The sequence below is a fragment of the Hoplias malabaricus genome, chromosome Y (genome assembly GCF_029633855.1).
Source record: "Hoplias malabaricus isolate fHopMal1 chromosome Y, fHopMal1.hap1, whole genome shotgun sequence".
NCBI classification, from domain to species: domain Eukaryota; kingdom Metazoa; phylum Chordata; class Actinopteri; order Characiformes; family Erythrinidae; genus Hoplias; species Hoplias malabaricus.
In genome coordinates, this window is record NC_089820.1 from 78,048,273 (window position 1) to 78,067,921 (window position 19,649).

The following is a 19,649-nucleotide window of genomic DNA, read 5'->3' on the forward strand; positions in this document are numbered from 1 at the left end:
TCATAAACTCTGAGAGCACCATTTGCCTGGGTTTTGAAACCATGCTGCTCTCTGGCTGTGACTGGCAGCAAACCAAGAGTGGCTGTAAATCTGCCTGGTTTTTTTTTTGAGCTTCTGGGTAGGTGGTGTTTTCTTTTTGCCAAAGAGCACTGTGATAAACCTGTGGACTTGAGTGGACTCGTAAACATCCTCCAGGACGTTCTGACGGTATGAAACAGACTACAGCATTACAGCAGTGAGTCGCCATAGGCCCAATCCCACCGTTGAAATGTAGCAGGGCTGCACAATGTTTTGTTTCTTAAACTGTTATTATGGTACGAGCCTGAATGTCATGAAACAAAATGGGATGGTATGGAGCAGGTCCACATGATTGCACACCGGTGTGACACCAAAATGAGATGAGCTGGAGCGGCGTTTGTGAATAGAACAGATCTCATTAGAGCCCCTGTGGCTTAAAGTAAAACTAGGTAGTAGTTTTACTTTAAAATCGTAGCTTTACTGAGCTGTAATAGGGAGAACTGGGCCTCTGTCGTTGCTATTCCGGGTTCAGCACTACAGAAACTTCACTATGTCACTTTTGGAGGAAGGTAGGATACCACCAGCTGCTGCTATCCCTTGCTTTGATTTCAGGACAGTGCTGTAAATGTGAATTACGCTCTGCAACCGTAGAAATGTAAAGTAAAAAAGGTTTACCTTACCTAGTGGCCCTTTAACGCCATCAAATCCTCACGGCAGTGTTCCAACATCTTGTGTAAATTATTTCCAAAAGAACAAAAGCTGTTACTGTTGCAAAGGGAGCAATCTACTTATGAATAACCTTAAATAATAAGGTTTATAAGAAAATAAACCAGATTATACTTATACTCTACAGTATACAGAATTTAATAGTAGGTCATGAGCTCTAAACAATGTTTACAAACTGTTTACACACTAAATCGAACAGAGCAGATCCTTAAAAAAGGGTCTTTTAACGACTGCTATTTGTATCCAGTGTTGTGTTCTTACAAAAGCCGTATAATTTTATTTTTATCCCTAACTGAATAAGCCAAGATAATGAGATGTTTAGGATGTAACAAGGCATTCTTGCAGCTATTATACCTTATCACCTCAACCGATTCCACACAGGAGTGAGACGCTAACATGTGAAGTGTAACTAAACGACTATTCCTGCGTTCCGGCCTTTTCCATGTTGGCATTCTCGGCAGCTCACTATATAATTAAAGTGTCTTCAGGCAAAACACTAGGACAGTTTAAACACGCTTAGAGAAGTCTATTATGCTACATTTTCATGCAGGGGTGAGAGAGGAAGAGAGAGACTCCATAATTGCCTTGGAACTATACTGGGAAATGTTTAATCTACCTACTCAAACCGTGCAGAGCCCAGCGCAGGTGTTCGCTCCAGCTACCAGTTTAATTAAAATGGATCTTAAGGCTAAAATGCCAATAACAACGACAAAGCATGCTATCACACTTTTTTTTTTTTCACGCAACATGCGTCTTCATCTGTGTGTTTTCACACTAATCTCTCGGTGAGAACAGTCTTCTTTCTTTCTTGCTGTTTGGATTAAAGGTTTATGCATGAATTATAAAGTATTTTAGGTATTAACAGAGTTTGTACTGATATATCAGGTATTAGCAAAAATTATGGTAATTATTGAACCTGACACACTGGCAAATAATTACAAATTGTTTGTTTTGACTCATAAATGTATACAGTAATTAATAACATTTATATAATTTTCATGAATTATATACACAATTATATGTAATTATAATAAATGCAAAAACATAATTACAGTAAAAAAAAAATAGATTGTGAACAGATGGATTTAAATCCACAGCACGCTTGCTTTAACGTATTGACGTATTTATTATCTTTTAAATGTAGGTGTTGTATGACAACCTCAAACACTACAGGACTGCCTTGGAGAAAGATTTAAACCAATACATTCACACACTGAATATCACTGCTTGATTTAATAATAATAATATTTGTTTTTATTCAAATAGCTTTTCTAAAATCTCATTTTCTCAGGTTTCCAAAACATGTGCACGATGCTTTACATCTTTTATAACACTTTAGGACACCTCCTCAATCCATTTTCCTCTGAAATGAAACATCAGCTGGATATGCTACCGGATCGCCCTCTGCCCTTCTGGCACAGCTTAGACCAGATTTTGGAACACGCAAGTGAGGATTTGATGGCATTTAGCCATGAGAACATTAGTAAGGTCAGGTCCTGATGGGGGATTTGTTGTTGTGGATTGAAAATACCACTCCTAAGGTATTGAATGGTGCTCCATCACTCCAAAGAACATGGTTCCTCTGTGCCATAGCCAAAGGCCAGAGGGGCTTTTTATCCCTCTAAGAGCTGGCAGTGGGCTTAGTGACCTTAGGCTCATGTGAAGCTGTTCCAGAGCATTTTGTTTCATGTCATACATCTGTGTGTACAGCGGGTGTACCTTTAGCTGAAGTGATTAACATGGAATATCTTAAGTCAGTTCCTTTAGACCTGCACTGAATAAAGCAAACACTTGCTAACACCAGCCTATGTGTTTTGTTTATTCCAGATGTTGACGACTGCCTGTCGAACCCGTGTGAGAATGGAGGGACCTGCATTGACAAAGTGGACTCCTTCGTCTGCTTGTGCCTGCCAAGCTACAGCGGAGACATGTGTGAGAAAGGTAATGGATTCCAGCACAGAGGGATTACCGCAGCGGAGGAATTCATCCTCAACACGGGGCACAGAGCTCAGTGTAAAGTGTCAGCTGCTTCTGCATAATGAGCCTTTGGCTTCTTTAGAATTCCAGACACCACCAGCAGAGCATCGGGGAGATGTCAGACGTACACAAATACACAGATAGCCTAAACACCTGCGTCACACATCCTCTCTCCCAGGACATCTCTGTTAGTGCTATCTGTCGTGCTCTCCTCCTTCTTACAGTTACAGTGTTGTTATAAAAATCTAGAAAATGGTCCTTGCAAGGTTTGCTGCACTAACAGATTTGCCTTTTCTAGGAAGGCATTGCACTACATTTTGAAACCCATCCAGCCCATGATTGGCATTGGGTGTGATGATCTTCGGCTTCCAGGCAGGTTCTCTTGAGCATTTTGGTCAAACCAATTCATAAGAGATCACATTCTGTAGTGCATTGGGTGCAACTTAATGTTGCTGAATTGACTTATGTATAAGGGTGTATAGGACAAGGCACTGCAGTTACTGACACTGCCACACAGCTCCAGGATCTCTGGGTTCAGAGCTTACTTCAGGTGACTGTCTCTAAGGAGTTTAGTGTGTTCTCCCTGTGTCTGTGTGGGTGTCCTCTGGTCCTGCCATAATCTGAAAACATGTTTTTGGGTGTACTGGCTGTGCAAAAGTGTGTGAGTGAATGTGTGAGTATGTAATGCCCAGCGATGGACTGGGGCCTTGTCCAGGGTGTGTTCCTGCCTGGTGACTCTCATTCTCAAATCCAGGCCCCCATGGCCCCAGAGCAGTGTGTCTGAGACACATCCGCTGCAGCCTTCCCATTCCACCAGGGCTAGGGATTGGCACTAACTGTGCACTGAACACTGAACAGCGGAATCCACAGTAATTATAATTCAAATTCGGAAAATATAAAAAAATATATATTTTGTTATTAATTAAGAGCCTTACTTAAACCCAGTGTAACTTTATAGTTTTTAAACAAGAGAGAGAAAAATACAGTAAAATACAAGAAACAACAGAATTAGATAAGAATTACAAGAAGTTTAAAAAAATAGAACAATGTATTAAAAATCATTTAAATATGTAATTATAAAACATATATAAAAAATACTTTAGATTAATAGCGTAATCACTCAGTTTGTAATATTCGTGTGGTACATGGGAATATACAGATTATTCATACAGGGTGGGCCATTTATATGGATACAGCTTAATAAAATGGGAATGGTTGGTGATATTAACTTCCTGTTTGTGGCACATTAGTATATTGGGGGGGGGGGGACTTTTCAAGATGGGTAGTAACCATGGTGGCCATTTTGAAGTCGGCCATTTTGGATCCAACTTTTGTTTTTTCAATGGGAAGATGGTCATGAGACACATCAAACTCATTGGGAATTTCACAAGAAAAACAATGGTGTGCTTGGTTTTAATGTAAAATTATTCTTTAATGAGTTATTTACAAGCTTCAGTGCCAGCTTCAGTGCATGAAGAGGAAAACACATCATCATGTAGCAATTTCGCATATCCTGTGGCCTTGACGTTTCCATTGATGAAGAATGGCCACACTATCTTTGTACCACATATACCACACCATACCATCAAGATGTGCAGCACCTAAAACTACGGATACTGGAAGCCTGTGCTAGCATTTCTCCTGCGGTGTTACTATCAGTGTGTGAAGAGTGGGAAAAGAGGGTTGCATTGACAATCCAACACAATGGGCAGCGCTTTGAAAACATTTTATAAGTGGTCAGAAAGTTGTAAATAACTAATTAAAGAATAAAGTTACGTTAAAACATCATTGTTTTTCTTGTGAAATTCCCAATGAGTTTGATGTGTCACATGACCCTCTTCCTATTGAAAAAACAAAAGTTGGATCCCAAATTGCCGACTTCAAAATGGCCGCCATGGTCTCCACCCATCTTGAAAAGTTTCCGCCCTCCCATATACTAATGTGCCACAAACAGGAAGTTAATATCTCCAACCATTCCTATTTTATTAAGGTGTATCAATATAAATGGCCCACCCTGTATTTAAATTCAGTTCAAAGCCTAACAGCAGCAGTTCTTATGGAGGATATGTTAAGTCATGTTTCAGGCCATTTACTTCATATTCGCACTCATATCCGCTCCCATCTATCATTTATGCTCAGTGGTTCATGGAAAAAAATAATGCATTAATACAAAATTGAGTTGTTTTGAAGTGGTCATAGACGTAAATCAAGGGTTTAATGACACTGAAGTTGGCTCGGCCAATCAGGATTCAGGACCAGTCTCTGTTCTAGAACCCATTATTGCTTTATTCTTATCAAACTTTCTGTATATTTTGAGCTTTTATTTTTGGAGCAGTATTAATCTGAAACTCTCCTCAGGGTCATGTGTGTTGCACTGCTGCGTGACATTCATCTCCACTCCCCCCGGCCCACACTGCCATTAATCTCAGCAGCTTTACACTCCTGCCACAATCCAGTCTCTCCACGTCCTCTTGGTCCATACACACATTCACACCAAAGACGGACACACACACACACACACACACACTAATGATGATTTATGAATTCTAATAATGCAGCTACTGCGACACAGGGACAAAGCGCATGATGTAATGCCGATACTGAGGACTTATGAGTCGGTCTGAGAGTTCTTAGGCGATTTGAGGACCAGATACAAGGACAGTGTCTTATAATATTCAGTTTTATGATCTTAATAAACTGCTATTATAGAAATGAAAGATGTGTTCATAGGGTGTGGTATCTGTAGCACTGGGCTAGTGTTAAAAATGCGGACACCTGTGTGAATGGTTTTTCGAGATTTCCAAATCACATTTCGTGTCGGAAAGCCTACCCTAGACTGCTCCTCGTGAAGCTGCTTGAGAGAATGATCTATTTAAAGCTGCATCAAAGCAACGAGGACACTTTGAAGAATCCAAAACAGAAGATTAGATTTGCTTAACCTCTTTCTGCAGGCCTCCTAGCTCAGATATCGTTAATGAATGTGATCAAAATATTTTTCCCTGCGACTCCGAATCAGAAGAACTAGGACACTTTTGGCTTTATCTGCAGCTGCGTTGCGAAGTCAAAGCTGCAGCCTTAGATGGCTCTGTTTCTTGCCTGTTTTGTGAAAGTCTGTATACAGCAGAGAAAAGCAGCAGTGTTTCTGAGAGATTTGGAGGACTGCCCTGATGTATCCTTTCTTGACCCTCCTACAATTAGCTGCAATTTTAAATCATGGAGGAATGATTTTGGTAGGTAACAAAGATTGAGGTTTGATTTTAAAAAAATATTTAATTTTCTTAAATTAGTCCTAGTGTACTGTCGCAATCACACAGCTCCAGGGGCCTGGAGGTTGTGGGTTCGAGTCCCGCTCCGGGTGACTGTCTGTGAGGAGTGTAGTGTGTTCTCCCTGTGTCTGCGTTGGTTTCCTCCGGGTGACTGTCTGTGAGGAGTGTGGTGTGTTCTCCCTGTGTCTGTGTGGGTTTCCTCCGGGTGACTGTCTGTGAGGAGTTTGGTGTGTTCTCCCTGTGTCTGCGTGGGTTTCCTCCCGGTGACTGTCTGTGAGGAGTATGGTGTGTCCTCCCTGTGTCTGCGTGGGTTTCCTCCAGGATGACTGTCTGTGAGGAGTTGGTGTGTTCTCCCTGTGTCTGCGTGGGTTTCCTCCCGGTGACTGTCTGTGAGGAGTTGGTGTGTTCTCCCTGTGTCCGCGTGGGTTTCCTCCCGGTGACTGTCTGTGAGGAGTGTGGTGTGTTCTCCCTGTATCTGCGTGGGTTTCTTCCGGGTGACTGTCTGTGAGGAGTGTGGTGTGTTCTCCCTGTGTCTGTGTTGGTTTCCTCCGGGTGACTGTCTGTGAGGAGTGTGGTGTGTTCTCCCTGTGTCTGCGTGGGTTTCCTCCGGGTGCTCCGGTTTCCTCCCACGATCCAAAAACACACGTTGGTAGGTGGATTGGTGACTCAAAAGTGTCTGTAGGTGTGAGTGTGTGAGTGAATGTGTGTGCGTCTGTGTTGCCCTGTGAAGGATTGGCGCCCCCTCCAGGGTGTATTCCTACCTTGCACTCGATGATTCCAGGTAGGCTCTGGACCCACCATGACCCTGAACTGGATAAGCGGTTACAGATAATGAATGTGTGAATGAATGGTCCTATGGTTATATGGTGTGGGTTTTTATTTTTTTCTGAGTCATACTTTTTTTTTCCTCCTGAGGATGTGGTCTCTTTATGTCTCAGACAATATTTCACATTTTTATGTCAGCAACATTCTCTGAGCTAATGGCGACGTTATCGGAAACACTTAAGTGCACTGGGAGTCAGCTGATGTGAATTAGCAGTGTGTAGCCTTTGAAGTGCGCTGAGGAACGGGGACCAAAGAGGGGGAGTTATGCATTTGAACCGCATTTGAATTCCCGATATCTCTCTAAAGGCTTGGTACTGATGGGGTATTAATTAGTAGAATGCACGCTTCTAATAGCCACTCCCTTACTCCACTCATCTGCTGAGAAGCAGAAAGCAGCTACCAGGGATACAGTCTGACAGGACACACACACACACACACACACACACATCAAATTTCACTCATATAAAAATTTCATCACACTGTAATCTCTCCACGGCTGGAAACTGATTACATGACGTTTGCAAAGCGTGCTGAACACAGCCAAAACATTTTTGTCAATGCTAATCGTGTTAGTGTAGTCGCTCAGCTGATCAATGTCAGCGCATTTATGGCTGGATTTATTGCTTTAAGTAGAACACGGATAAAAATGTTCCGAAATCTGGCTCTAAGGGCTGATTCTATTGGAGATTGATAATGTTCTCAGAACCACTTTGTAGTAATATTAGCAATGGGGTTACTGCTTATAGCAATGGCTCTTAAACTCACTCTGCAGCCCCCCCTTTTATAGACGAGAATATTTTAACGTACATGTCTTTTGCTTCCAAACTCAGGGTCTATTATAAACACTGCAAATCATACAAAACCGCAGCTACTTCTGGAAAAAAACTAAATAAAGTGATTACTTTAGAGTGTAATCATTACAAGTTCTGTTCTTTTTTTGTTTGAGAAAAAAATGCAGCTTTACGAAAACTGTTCTGTTCTGTCTTTCGTAACAGAAAATGTGAACAAGGCAAGCTTTTGATCCTTTTTGTGCTGAAATTTGGGGAATTTAAAAAATATATTTATTACACTGCAGTGCACCAGAATGCATTGTGCCCAGTGCTTTTAAATCCACCTCCCCAAAGGTTAATGCTGAAGAGTGGCTAGAAAAGTTTTGAATGTCAAGGGCATCCATCATGTCTCGGAGTGGTTGGCATGCCTGTGCCAGTATTCTGGAATCGATAGAAGCACTAAGTTTGGACTCAGACGTTCAGTTTTACATGCAACTTGTTTAAAGTTAACATTCTCAATGCAAAGCATCGGCTAGGGAAGTATAAAGGTTGCGCCACTGCATTTCTCTGGAGTGCAGTCTTCTCCCACTCAGAGTGCATTTGTGAAATTTGTACTACATTATAGATAGAATCGTAACCTGTGAAAAACAGTTATGCCTAATGTTTCTCTCTCTCTCTCTTTCTCTCTCTCTCTCTCTCTCTCTCTCTCTCACTCTCTCACTCTCTCTATCTCTTTCTCTCTCTTTCTCACTTTCTCTCTCCCTCTCTTTCTCTCTCTCTCTCTCTCTCTCTTTCTCTCTCTCACTCTCTCTATCTCTTTCTCTCTCTTTCTCACTTTCTCTCTCCCTCTCTCTCTCTCTCTCTTTCTCTCTCTCTCTCTTTCTCTCTCTCTCTCTCTCTCTCTCTCTCTCTCTTTCTCTCTCTCTCTCTCTTTCTCTCTCTCTCTCTTTCTCACTTTCTCTCTTCCTCTCTTTCTCTCTCTCTCTCTCTCTAGATACTGAGGGCTGTGATCACGGCTGGAAGAAATTTCATGGCCACTGTTACAGGCTGTTCCCACGGCGACACACCTGGGAGGACGCAGAGAAGGACTGCAGAGAGCACAGCGGTCACCTCACAAGTGTCACCTCCACTATGGAGCAGGACTTCCTCAACGGTCAGTGAAATACTACTGACCACACCTCTGCTGATGTTCCTTTGAGTCTAAGTGCAGTAGTATCGAACGTATTAAAGGCAACGTCTACGATTGTTGGGAAACTCTGAGTCTTTTTAAGGTGGAACAGTATGTTTATACGTTGTTTGTACGTGGCTGATATGTAACTTGTGTGTATGTTTTTATTCACCGTTTGATTGATCACAGAAACTCATTCGTAAATGGAGTTGTTTAGTTTTGTAGCACATTTGATAATGCAGTTAACGGCCTCTGGAGTTTGGAGACATTTCCACCTTAAGTGATCAAAACAGCAAAAATACGTCAATATTACACATGTATGGAGCAGATACAGAGCTACATCTTTATTTCAGTTCATGCTTTTCAACATTTTTTACCCGTTTAGAGACATTGGGGCTTTGTAAACACATTAACACATTGCAGTCATGAACTTTCGCACCTTTAAAGTGAAGCTTTACTATTTAGACTTATCTACCTTAAAATAATATTGAGGTCCCGTCCTGTTAAAGTATGATGTATAAAGCGAATAGAAAAGATTTTTTATTACAACATGACCGATATACACACTGTGTGGATGTCAGTGGTCATGAGGCTCGGCGCTGTGTTGGTGCGTCATGAGAAGCTGTGAGCTACACTGAAGCTTCCCTGTCCATCTGTCAGGTCTGGGCCATGAGAACGTGTGGATCGGGCTGAATGACCGAACAGTAGAGGAAGACTTCCAGTGGACAGACAACATGGACCTGGTGAGTGCTGAATGAAAGATCTATGACAGACACACACACACACAAATCCATCTTCAGTGACAGGGAAGTGAGTCAAACGCTGTCCGAAATAAAGACACACTACAATATCCTCATTGTCCATTTTATCAGCTCCACTGACCATACAAGAGCACTTTGTAGTTCTACGTTTGCTCTCTTTCACCATGTTTTTCAGTGGTTTAGACCTCCACAGTGCCACCACACAGCAGTTATTATTTGGGTTGGGTCATTCTCAGTGCTGCAGCGATACTGACGTGATGGTGGTGTGTTACTGTGTGTTGTGCTGGTACAGGTGGATCAGACACAGCAGTGCTGCTAGAGTTTCTAAAGCCCTGAATGTCACTGCTGACCTGAGAATCCTGTGAACAACCAACACAAACTGTGCCGTGACAAATCAGCTACAGTCTCTGACTTAACATCTACGAAGTGGGTGTGTCTTACAGAGTGGACAGTGAGTGTTTAAAACTCCAGCAGTACTGCTGTGTCTGAGCCACTTGTACCAGAACAACACACACTAACACAACACCACTACGTCACTGTCACTGCATTGAGAATGACCACCACCCAAATTATACTTGCTCTTTAGTGGCCACAGTGGGGGTCCTGATTATTGAAGAGGGCAACAGATGAACAACGGTGTGTAATTGTAGAAATGCAGACTTGTGTGGTGAGTGGAGCTGACATGCATGCGCAGAGCAAGGCTAGATCCTCCACAGCGACGTCTCTGCTGATCGTGAGGTCAGTTAAGCTACTCTGACCGTCCAGAGTGTCACCTCTCCTGAGTCTGTCCAGTCACAGTGGAAGATTCTCTGTGCTGTTACAGGTGTATGAGAACTGGCGGGAGAACCAGCCGGATAACTTCTTTGCTGGCGGGGAAGACTGCGTGGTGATGATCTCTCGAGAGGACGGCAAGTGGAACGATGTTCCCTGTAACTACAACCTGCCCTACATCTGCAAGAAGGGCACAGGTGAGATCGAGGAAGTCCGGCTCTGAACGCAGCACTTGCTGGAAGGGTCTAATGATGCTGAACTAGTTTCTTCTTAAGAGTTCCATTAAGTTCCTCCAGGTGGAACAGGGCTTATTTGGAACAAACAGGTCTTTGTGATTTATAGGGACTGGCCCTTTGCCGTTCTCTTATTTGGAAATCCACTGACTGTAACAGCAGTTACCTATGGTTTGAAAGTTTGGGAGTATTTTACATGGCCTTGACATCACCGTATTATCAAAGGCAAGCACACACGCTTCCCTGTGAATGGTCTCGGATTTCAGTTTTAAGTGGTTATTGATCGTGTTTTTGCCCACCTCACCGCACCGCACACTTCATCAGCTTCATGAAGATCTCAGTTTCATGTCGACTGTCAATCAATGGCAGACACAGGCCAAAAAAACGGGTGCTTATTGCTGTTTTGTTTTTTTATATTTCTCTGCTGTGAAGCTCACACTGTAGGCTCTGTTTTGATTATTCTCTGCTCACTGATCAAAGGTGAAGCAGTTTTGCTATAGTTTTTAAAACAAGAAATATAAGCACTTCTGTTCCTACAGCCTACAGCTCAAGTCCCAGACTCTGCGACACTGGAGCCTGTAATATCTTGTAATACAGGAAACATGCTGGCAGTGGCAGGAGGAATGCACAGAATGTCTTTGCTGGGACTTGCTAACATTCAAAAGTTCAGCAACAAAGTAACAGCAAGGTCAGGTGGAGCCTGGGAGGAGCCAGAGCCGAGCGGAACCAGGCCCAGGTGGAATGGTTCACCCTGAGATATCTGAACCTGAAAAGGCCTGGTGTCAGATGTAGTTTGGACATTATTTCTCAAATATTGATGTCCAAAAAATTAAGTTTTTGTGTAAAACTGAGACTAAAAAACTTCAAACAAGCATTTTTTTGAAGCTGATAAGGCTTTATATTAAAAAAATATTTTATCATTTTTAAACAGTACATTTTATAATATAAATCTCCTGTTAAGTGCTTGGATTGGTGACTCAAAATGTCAGTAGGTCTGAGTGAATGTGTGAGTGTGTGTCGCCCTGTGAAGGACTGGCGCCCCCTCCAGGGTGTGTTCCTGCGCCCGGTGATTCCAGGTAGGCTCCGGGATAAGCGCTTATAGACAATGAATAAATGAATGATTGTTTAGTGCGTGTGCACATTAATTTAGGGATCTGAAGCCTTCCAACATGCACACTATGAAAAATACCCACCCAATCTTTTTTTGTGGGCTGCCTGAGTCAGAAACATAGGATAAAACTAGTCGTTCTACTTTTATTTCCTGCTTCTTATGTAGACGACTTTCGAATTGCCCCGCCCCCTTGTCTGAGACTCTCCAATCACAGAGCTAGACCTGTGCTTATGTTAAAAAGGTGCAAATAAAAGGTTAAACAAACAAAGAGCAAAACAAACAATACAAGCTTCCGCTCCTCACACATGGGCTCTCGCACTGAACTGAGCTGTGGCTCATTCTCATTTAAAGGGACAGGCACTGAAACCGGCTGCTCTGAATAGGGCTGTTTAGACAGGGGGAGAATGGGGCTGTGGTGTTTGATCCTTGTGCCATTTTGACCAAAGCATGTGACAGATGTTTCATTAAGGCCCAGAACTGTTTTAAATTGTGAAAGTGGGGTTGAATATGTACCTTTTTAATGTTACCAAGCCTCCTGTTACCTCCCTGATTGCTCGCTAGCAGCTCATTGGTTAAAGCATTTAACACACAGGGACCCGTCTGTGTTAATCTGACAGGTTTAGAGCTGTATGTGCCAAATCAAATTAAAACCACCCAAGTTGATTTCCATTGTGCCAGTGTATCCCTCTGGAATGGGTCACAGATGGAAACTATAAGGCGCCATCTTTCAGTCTCAGGTGGGTGGAGGTCAGGTTTCTGTGGGGCTATTTTCTATGTGGCCCAATTAATCTCTAGTTCTCAGACCTGACTGTGGTGTTCAAATCCATGCTATTGAAGTGACGCCTCAGACCCCCTGTAGTGCACAGAGCTCCGCTGTCCCAACTAGCACGGCTAAGTGTTGTATGCACTCTCTCTTCCTCCCTCATTGAGATTCCAGCAGTGGGAAGCCTCAGTCTTAGCCTAGTCTCTGAGGAAGCATTCACACGTTCCTTGAGGGGCTCAGGGGCTGTCAGTCTCAGCTCTAAGCTGTAGACTCTAGTCCCACCGTGTCGTCTTTTGTGGCGTATCCTAGGTGCTCTCTCTCTCTCTCTCTCTCTCTCTCTCTCACACACACACCTCCTATGTGCCTGAGAATGGAGAATGGGGCTGGATTTCCAGTCCAGTCTACTGCCTCCAAGACGGAGAGGGGGGCTTGAAGGCATTGAAGCTTTAGTGGGCCAGCAGTAAAACTTTAGTTATCATGACTGGAGCCGGACAGGAGGATATAGAGGCCCTGGACGACTGCCACCAGCACGTAGCACTGGGACATTGTCCCTGAGGAGTGTGTGTGTGTGAGGTGTTAAGTCTGCTTCTCTAACAACTTGTCTACATTTATGCCATGTTTCTCTCTCTCTCTCTCTCTCTCTCTCTCTCTCTTTCTCTCTCTCTCTCTCTCTCTCTCTCTCTCTCTCTCTTTCTTTCTCTCTCTCTCTCTCTCACTCTTTCTCTCTCTCGCTCTCTCTCTCTCGCTCGCTCTCTCGCTCTCTCTTGCTCTCTCTCTCGCTCTCTCTCTTTCTCTCTTGCTCTCGCTCTCTCTCTCTTGCTCTCTCACTCTCTCTCTCTCTCTCTTACTCTCTCTCTCACTCTCTCTCGCTCTCGCTCTCACTCGCTCTCTCTCCCTCTCTCACTCGCTCTCTCGCTCTCACTCTCACTCGCTCTCTCTCTCTCTCTCTCTCTCTCTTATTGTGTGTGTGTTCCTAGCTAAGTAACATTAAATTAGCAGACAACCTCATAACTGTTCTTCTTTTATTGTCCTGTTGACTGTACCGACTTCATAAGTTACTTCAGAGTTGACCCGCCTCCTCATTTAAGTCTCTCCAATCACAGCGCAGGACCTATATTTATGTAAGAGCAAACACAAACAGCCCGGAAAAAAAGGGCACTGATTAAATATGGAGAAAACAAGAATGGAGAAGTAAGAGAACAAATGGTTAAGATCCAGAGTTTCTGTTCCTCGCTTCTCAACATTAAGACACCAGTCAAATACGTTAACTTACAAAAGGGGTATAATACGTCCCCTTTAAGGAACCCCCCAAAAAACTTTATTACGTGTCCTGACTGTAAATCACATAGAACATTATCCACTACTGGAGATAACAGTATGTCACACAGTGACAGAAAACAATAACCACATTTCCTGTTACTCTCTTAAATTTTTATAACCTCAGGCTTGTATTCCTAGCGTAGTCATTGAGTCCAATTCCTCTGTGTCCACTCTCGCTGCATTAGTGATGTGTGGAACCCCTCCTGCTGTGGAGAATGCTTACCTGGTGGGTCGCAGACGGTCTCATTACGACATCCACTCGGTGGTCCGTTACCAATGCGCTGATGGATTCTTCCAGAGACACATCCCCACGGCCCGCTGCCGGCCCAACGGCACTTGGGAGAGACCCAAAATCGTCTGCACCAAGTGTGAGTACAATCTGCTGTAGATGAAAGCTTTGAGTCCTAATAATGTATATTTTTTCAAGCACTACAGAAGGGTTTTGCCAGTTTGTATTAGAGCAGGGAAACCCTGAAGTGTCTAGATTAATGGGCTGCCAAGGCTGGGACTGGATTATCTGTGCGTTTTTTCAGTGAGTGTGTTTACAAGCACACATTAATCTGATAACTTCAGAAACTCAAACTCTGACAGTAACTAGATCATGAGAAAGTACTGAGTCCACATTCAATAATCAGATATCTTCCTAAATACAGGACATGCATGTTTACCATTACTTAGCAATTTGATAATGAGATCACCACAGCATGTGATGAAAACTTCTTAGAGTACCTTTACTGGGAATGTTTTCAATCATTCATTCATTCATTATCTGTAACCGTTATCCAATTCAGGGTCACGGTGGGTCCAGGAACTACCTGGAATCATTGGGCGCAAGGCGGGAACACACCCTGGAGGGGGCGCCAGTCCTTCACAGGGCGACAAAGACACACATTCACTCACACCTACAGACACTTTTGAGTCGCCAATCCACCTGCAACGTGTGTTTTTGGACTGTGGGAGGAAACCGGAGCACCTGGAGGAAACCCACGCAGACACGGGGAGAACACACCAACTCCTCACAGTCACCCGGAGTGGGAATCGAACCCACAACCACCAGGTCCCTGGAGCTGTGTGACTGCGACACCACCTGCTGCACCACCGTGCCACCCCTTACTGGGAACGTTTTGAATCCTAATTATATTGAACATTATTAATTGAACAAAAAAATGTAATTTTCAAAAATATATATAGGATGAATGAGTGAAGGACTGGCGCCCCCTTCAGGATGTGTTCTTGCCTTGCGCCCAGTGATTCCAGGTAGGCTCCGGACTCACCGCGACCCTGAACTGAATAAGTGGTTACAGGCAATGAATGAATGCATGAATTAATAAATATAGGGTTTAAATCAGTGCCCTATTTTTGGCAATTGTGTTTGTAGAAATATGGAAGAAAAGGGTACATATGTTTCATTTGCATTACATTGTTTGCTGATGCAGTGCTGAAGCCATATTTCTTTCAAATTCGTCCAGCAGCACGGAGGTCCCACCGTTATCGTCGGCAACACCACAGATCCCACCGCGAGTTCCGACGACACCGGAAACACGGGGGTGGCCACAGAGGGCGGGACTAGAGCCGCCTGTTTTCACCACTACCACCACCACCACCCCTACCCAACCCTACACCCTGCAGACCCCTGCGTGATGTCACTTCCTCTGCTCTGATTCCAAAGCAGAGGAGAGCGAAAGGGCCTCCAAGGACAGAAATGATAGTGTTCTTTTTTCCCCTCACTCTTTTCTCTTTTTAGAGGTTCTTTCTTTTGTGTTTTGGATTGTCCTCTCTTTCTCTGTCCCACTCTCTATTCCTCCCTTCCTCCCTCCCTTTCCTCTTGGATTTAGTCACAATGTGGATTTCTATCTCCCCAAGGTGGGAGACTGACTCTTCTGACGTTGCCACTAATATACAACCTAGTTTAATGTATTCAGACTTGACATTAACCTAATTAATGTGATCGGCTAGGCTGGGATTGGAGGGCGGGTTCTCCTGAGTGATTGATTGATTGATTGATTGATTTGACCTGTGTGTTTGCAGCTGTTTTATTCACTCCGAACGCCCTTGGTAGGAATGTTTGTATTGATTTTTGTTGTAGTGGCTGAATGTTCTCCTAGGTCTTGCAGAGTATCTCTTTGGTTAGTGTTATGTAAATCCTTTTTGTAGTGCAATAATGCTTTAACGATTGTGGCCCAGACCCCAAAAAAACAACAACAAAAAAAACCACACCCACTCCGTGCTTTTAAAAATCCTTATTAATGCAAAGAATATAAGGTTTTAACCCTTTGTTTGTTTATAAATGGTCACTTTGAGAACCTTGCTTCATAACACTGACTTCATAAACACGTCATGGCAGAATTTATATCTATATTAAAGTGTTTTAAACTCTCATAGAAAGTTTGCTGTTGTGCAGTTGTGGGATTTTTTCATAAAAGTAATCACTTTTACACAAAATATAACATGGAAACCTCGCGTGTAGCACTAGCATAACTGTGACACAAGTACGTTACAGTAGATGTTACTGTACCACTATTGATAATTAGCCTTAACTAATTATCTTAACTTAACTTTTAATCAGCCTTAAAGGAAATTTGATATGAGGTTTATTTCAGTTGTCTTGCAAGTTTTATGTAGGTAACGTGCTGCCTTACACCGCCTTTCTGTATAATGTTACTTCAAATGCTACAAAATTAGCATGTGACATTAGTCCTGTTGTGGCCTGACGTGTATCAGTAATGGTAACATTATAGAGTCTTGAACAAATTCTGCCTTGGCATGTTTATGTCGGTGTTCTGCAGCACATCTCTCAGCAGCTTTTCCATGAGAGGTAAAAACTTTTATATGTCACACTTTATCGGTGTAACCATTTCTCAAGGTGCTGTAGGTGCTTTTGACTCAGAGCCATAAAAATGAAATTGAACAGCGCGCATACAGGGACATGATAGATTTCAGTATTTTAAAGAGGGGACATAAAAACACTTTAATAAACTGAGATCCAGACTTTTCTGGTGTCAGTAAAACTATTTAGCACTCTCCATCTCAAACTTAGCATTAATTAAACACCTCTGACTGAAAATTATCTCTTATTGAATGTCTGATTAGCGTAGTGGAACTAATTCATATATTTCTTTGCAGATTTGTTCATTAATATTTTTAATTAATTGATGGAGTTTTGATTTGAGAAGTGATTGTTGGATTGGCTGGCCCTGCACATGTCTGAGGGTTTGGGCTTGTAGTAAAAGAGGCTACTGGGCTGTAGGAACATGGTGTTCATTCTTTAAAACTAACTTTGTAACTGAGTGGATCCCTGGTCCCTGCCTCAGAAGACAGAAAGAAAATCTCTGCCCCATAAATAACTTCAAAATGTATTAACGAGAGCATTAAACAAAGTAATACATATGCTACACTATGCTAACAGGAAAGTACTGCAGCAGCAGGGGCTAACATGCTAACAAATATCGTATCGGAGGTGGTGAGGGGGCAGATTTTCACTGTTCAGGCACAGAGGAAAAAATTAAACTTACAAATTATATTTATAGTTACAAATACAGATATTTTGGCACAAACAGGAATTTGAATTCAATATAATAAAAATTTGTTTTGAAATCTTCAAATATCAGTCAAAAATCTGTCAAATATTGGTCATCTAACTGATGTCTATAGGATTTTGACATTGTGAGTTGATAAATGTTTATCCACACACATGTACTGTGTTGTAAAAGCTCAAGAAAGAAAAATATATTCACTGCATTTGCTTAAGGGCTTGTAAAAAAAATAAGCCTTTAAAGGAATAGTATGATGAAACCTACAGATAAAGCAGAAATTGCGTGGGAAAGATGAGTTATTCCTGTAGAGAACTGGATGCTATATGTTAGCATGTTAGCATGCGCTGCTGTAGTATTTACCTCTCAGTTTGCAGAGATTGTTTGAATTCATTTTTAAAGGTGAGTTGTGGCTGAGCTGTATTTCATAGTGAGTCGTGTAAATATGGTTTAAATTGAGTTTCCTCCCAGGACGTTCCTCTCTTCAAGGAGAGCATTCAGATGTGTTTTGGACTAAAAGTAATGAATGTAGGCTGTTATCAAGGGCTGCTTTAAAGCACAGACACAGGGCTGAGATTAAAACTAAAGGAAGTTTCTGTTTCGTGTAAACCGGTTTTACAGACTGTGTGTTACAGACAGGTGTGCACTACAGTGTGGTTCTGTGGCATGTGAGAATATTGTGGTATTAAGTACTTGGATGTGGTGATTTCTTTAGTGCTGTTCTTACCTTTGCTATATCTAAGACACAGGATTATGGGAAGCACCTGTTGGAAATTGCTTTTTTTAACATATTCACTCACTTGTGTTTTGCAGGCTAATACAAAATCTCCACAAGGGGGCACCATTACCAGTCGTATTGCTTTTGAGCCTTTTTAGGTGTAGCATTTTAAATCAATGTTCTTTTTTAAATTAGATTCTTGTCTTAGAGGGCATTTTCTGACAAAATTTCCCATTTTTAAATATGCCCTCAAAGTTAAAATAATGTTATCACCATCAGCATTAGATATAAACCTCCAACACATATTTATATTCACCACCAATGAAAAGAAATCCAAATACCCATTTTTTTTTTGCATCAGATCCCTCTGAATGTCTTTTTTTACACCTCTGTTTACAACAATGGAGCTATCCAAAATTTGGGAAAACATGGTGGACTTTCCATGGTTGTTATGCTTTTTTTGACAACTTTAAAAAGAAAAATGTCGTCACAACCAGCCCAACTTTGTGAAGAAGTCTTCACAGTGTTAAAAAGGCCAGTGTTAAGCTCCATGAGATTAGATATTAATATAAAAACTTAAACTTGGGACCTTAGTAGCTTTGCTCTCTGTAACATTCCTCAGATATATTAATTAAAGAAACTTCTGGGAGATCTTCAGTGATGGATCTATTGCATCAAATCTTTTCAGCAGACCACTTGGAGGACTTCTCTCTAATCTGGGGCAGTGTCAGCCAATGAGAGAGACTGGGTTACAGCATGTGTGGGTATGGAGCGTGATGGATTTGGTGATTGAGATATTAATGTGTCTTCTTTTTGGTGTTCTTATGACTTCTCGTTGCTGTGTTTTGTTCTTTATTAAGCTGGAAACAGACCAACAATAAAACTGATTGGATCGGTACCACCACTGTTTACGAGACCTTCTTACGGACGCTGTTTATATGAAGTTGAGTTTGTACAATGCGTTTTTGCAGGGCCAGGCAAAGATACAGAATATCAGTTCTGCTTTACACAGAGGATCATCAAACTACGTACTGTTCACTAACCTAGAGTCCACTTCATGGGTAATTACTGGAGAAAGTTTTTGAATTAGCCATTTTCAAAACAGTGTAAAAGTAAATGCCATTTTTATTCCCCAGAAAATGCATTCTTGTAGCTGCTTAAGAAGAACTCAGACACCTGAGGACAGCTAGACGCTCACTCTACAAAGCGGACCAGTCATAGCCAGGGAGATGACTCTAAACAAACAAGTCAGTGAGTAGGACGAAACACAGTTAGGGAGAGATTTCAGAATACACAGAGTGTATAAGGCCCAATCACAGTCATGGGGAGGGGTAGTGCACATCGCAAAATAAAAACTCATGTCATTCTGTCTGAAAGAACTGCTACAAAACATAGTTTTATTTAAAGCACACTACCGGCATCAGACCAGTATCTTTTTGCCATCGTTTTTTACACTGAGTAGGAGCCTTTAAAGTAACACTAGGTAGTATTTTTACCTTAAAATTTGAGCTTCAAAATCAATGTGATGCTTTTCTGACATGTAATAGAGAGGGTAGTGCCTCCATCATTGCTACTAGGTGCTCAGCACTGCAGAAACTGCACTATGAAACTTTTGGAGGAGGGTAGGAAACCATCATTCCTCCCTCCCCCTTGAGTTCAGCACAGTGCTGTAAATGTGAATTACACTTTGCA

The 19,649-nt window shown here is 42.2% G+C and overlaps 1 protein-coding gene across 2 annotated transcripts in view; it reads left to right on the forward strand.

Moving 5' to 3' along the window:
* Nucleotides 1-18,849, forward strand: part of LOC136679778 (neurocan core protein-like) — a 62,309-nt gene extending 43,460 nt beyond the window's left edge. The window contains exons 7-12 of one of the 2 annotated variants that reach the window (XM_066658450.1): nt 2,572-2,685; nt 8,577-8,735; nt 9,411-9,493; nt 10,335-10,479; nt 13,895-14,077; nt 15,179-18,849. In XM_066658450.1, coding sequence (XP_066514547.1) covers nt 2,572-2,685; nt 8,577-8,735; nt 9,411-9,493; nt 10,335-10,479; nt 13,895-14,077; nt 15,179-15,279 — 785 coding nt within the window. In that variant the 3' untranslated portion in view covers nt 15,280-18,849. The remainder of the gene's footprint in view (nt 1-2,571; nt 2,686-8,576; nt 8,736-9,410; nt 9,494-10,334; nt 10,480-13,894; nt 14,078-15,178) is intronic. The other variant, XM_066658451.1, reaches the window with a different exon arrangement.
* The last annotated feature ends 800 nt before the right edge of the window (nt 18,850-19,649 follow it).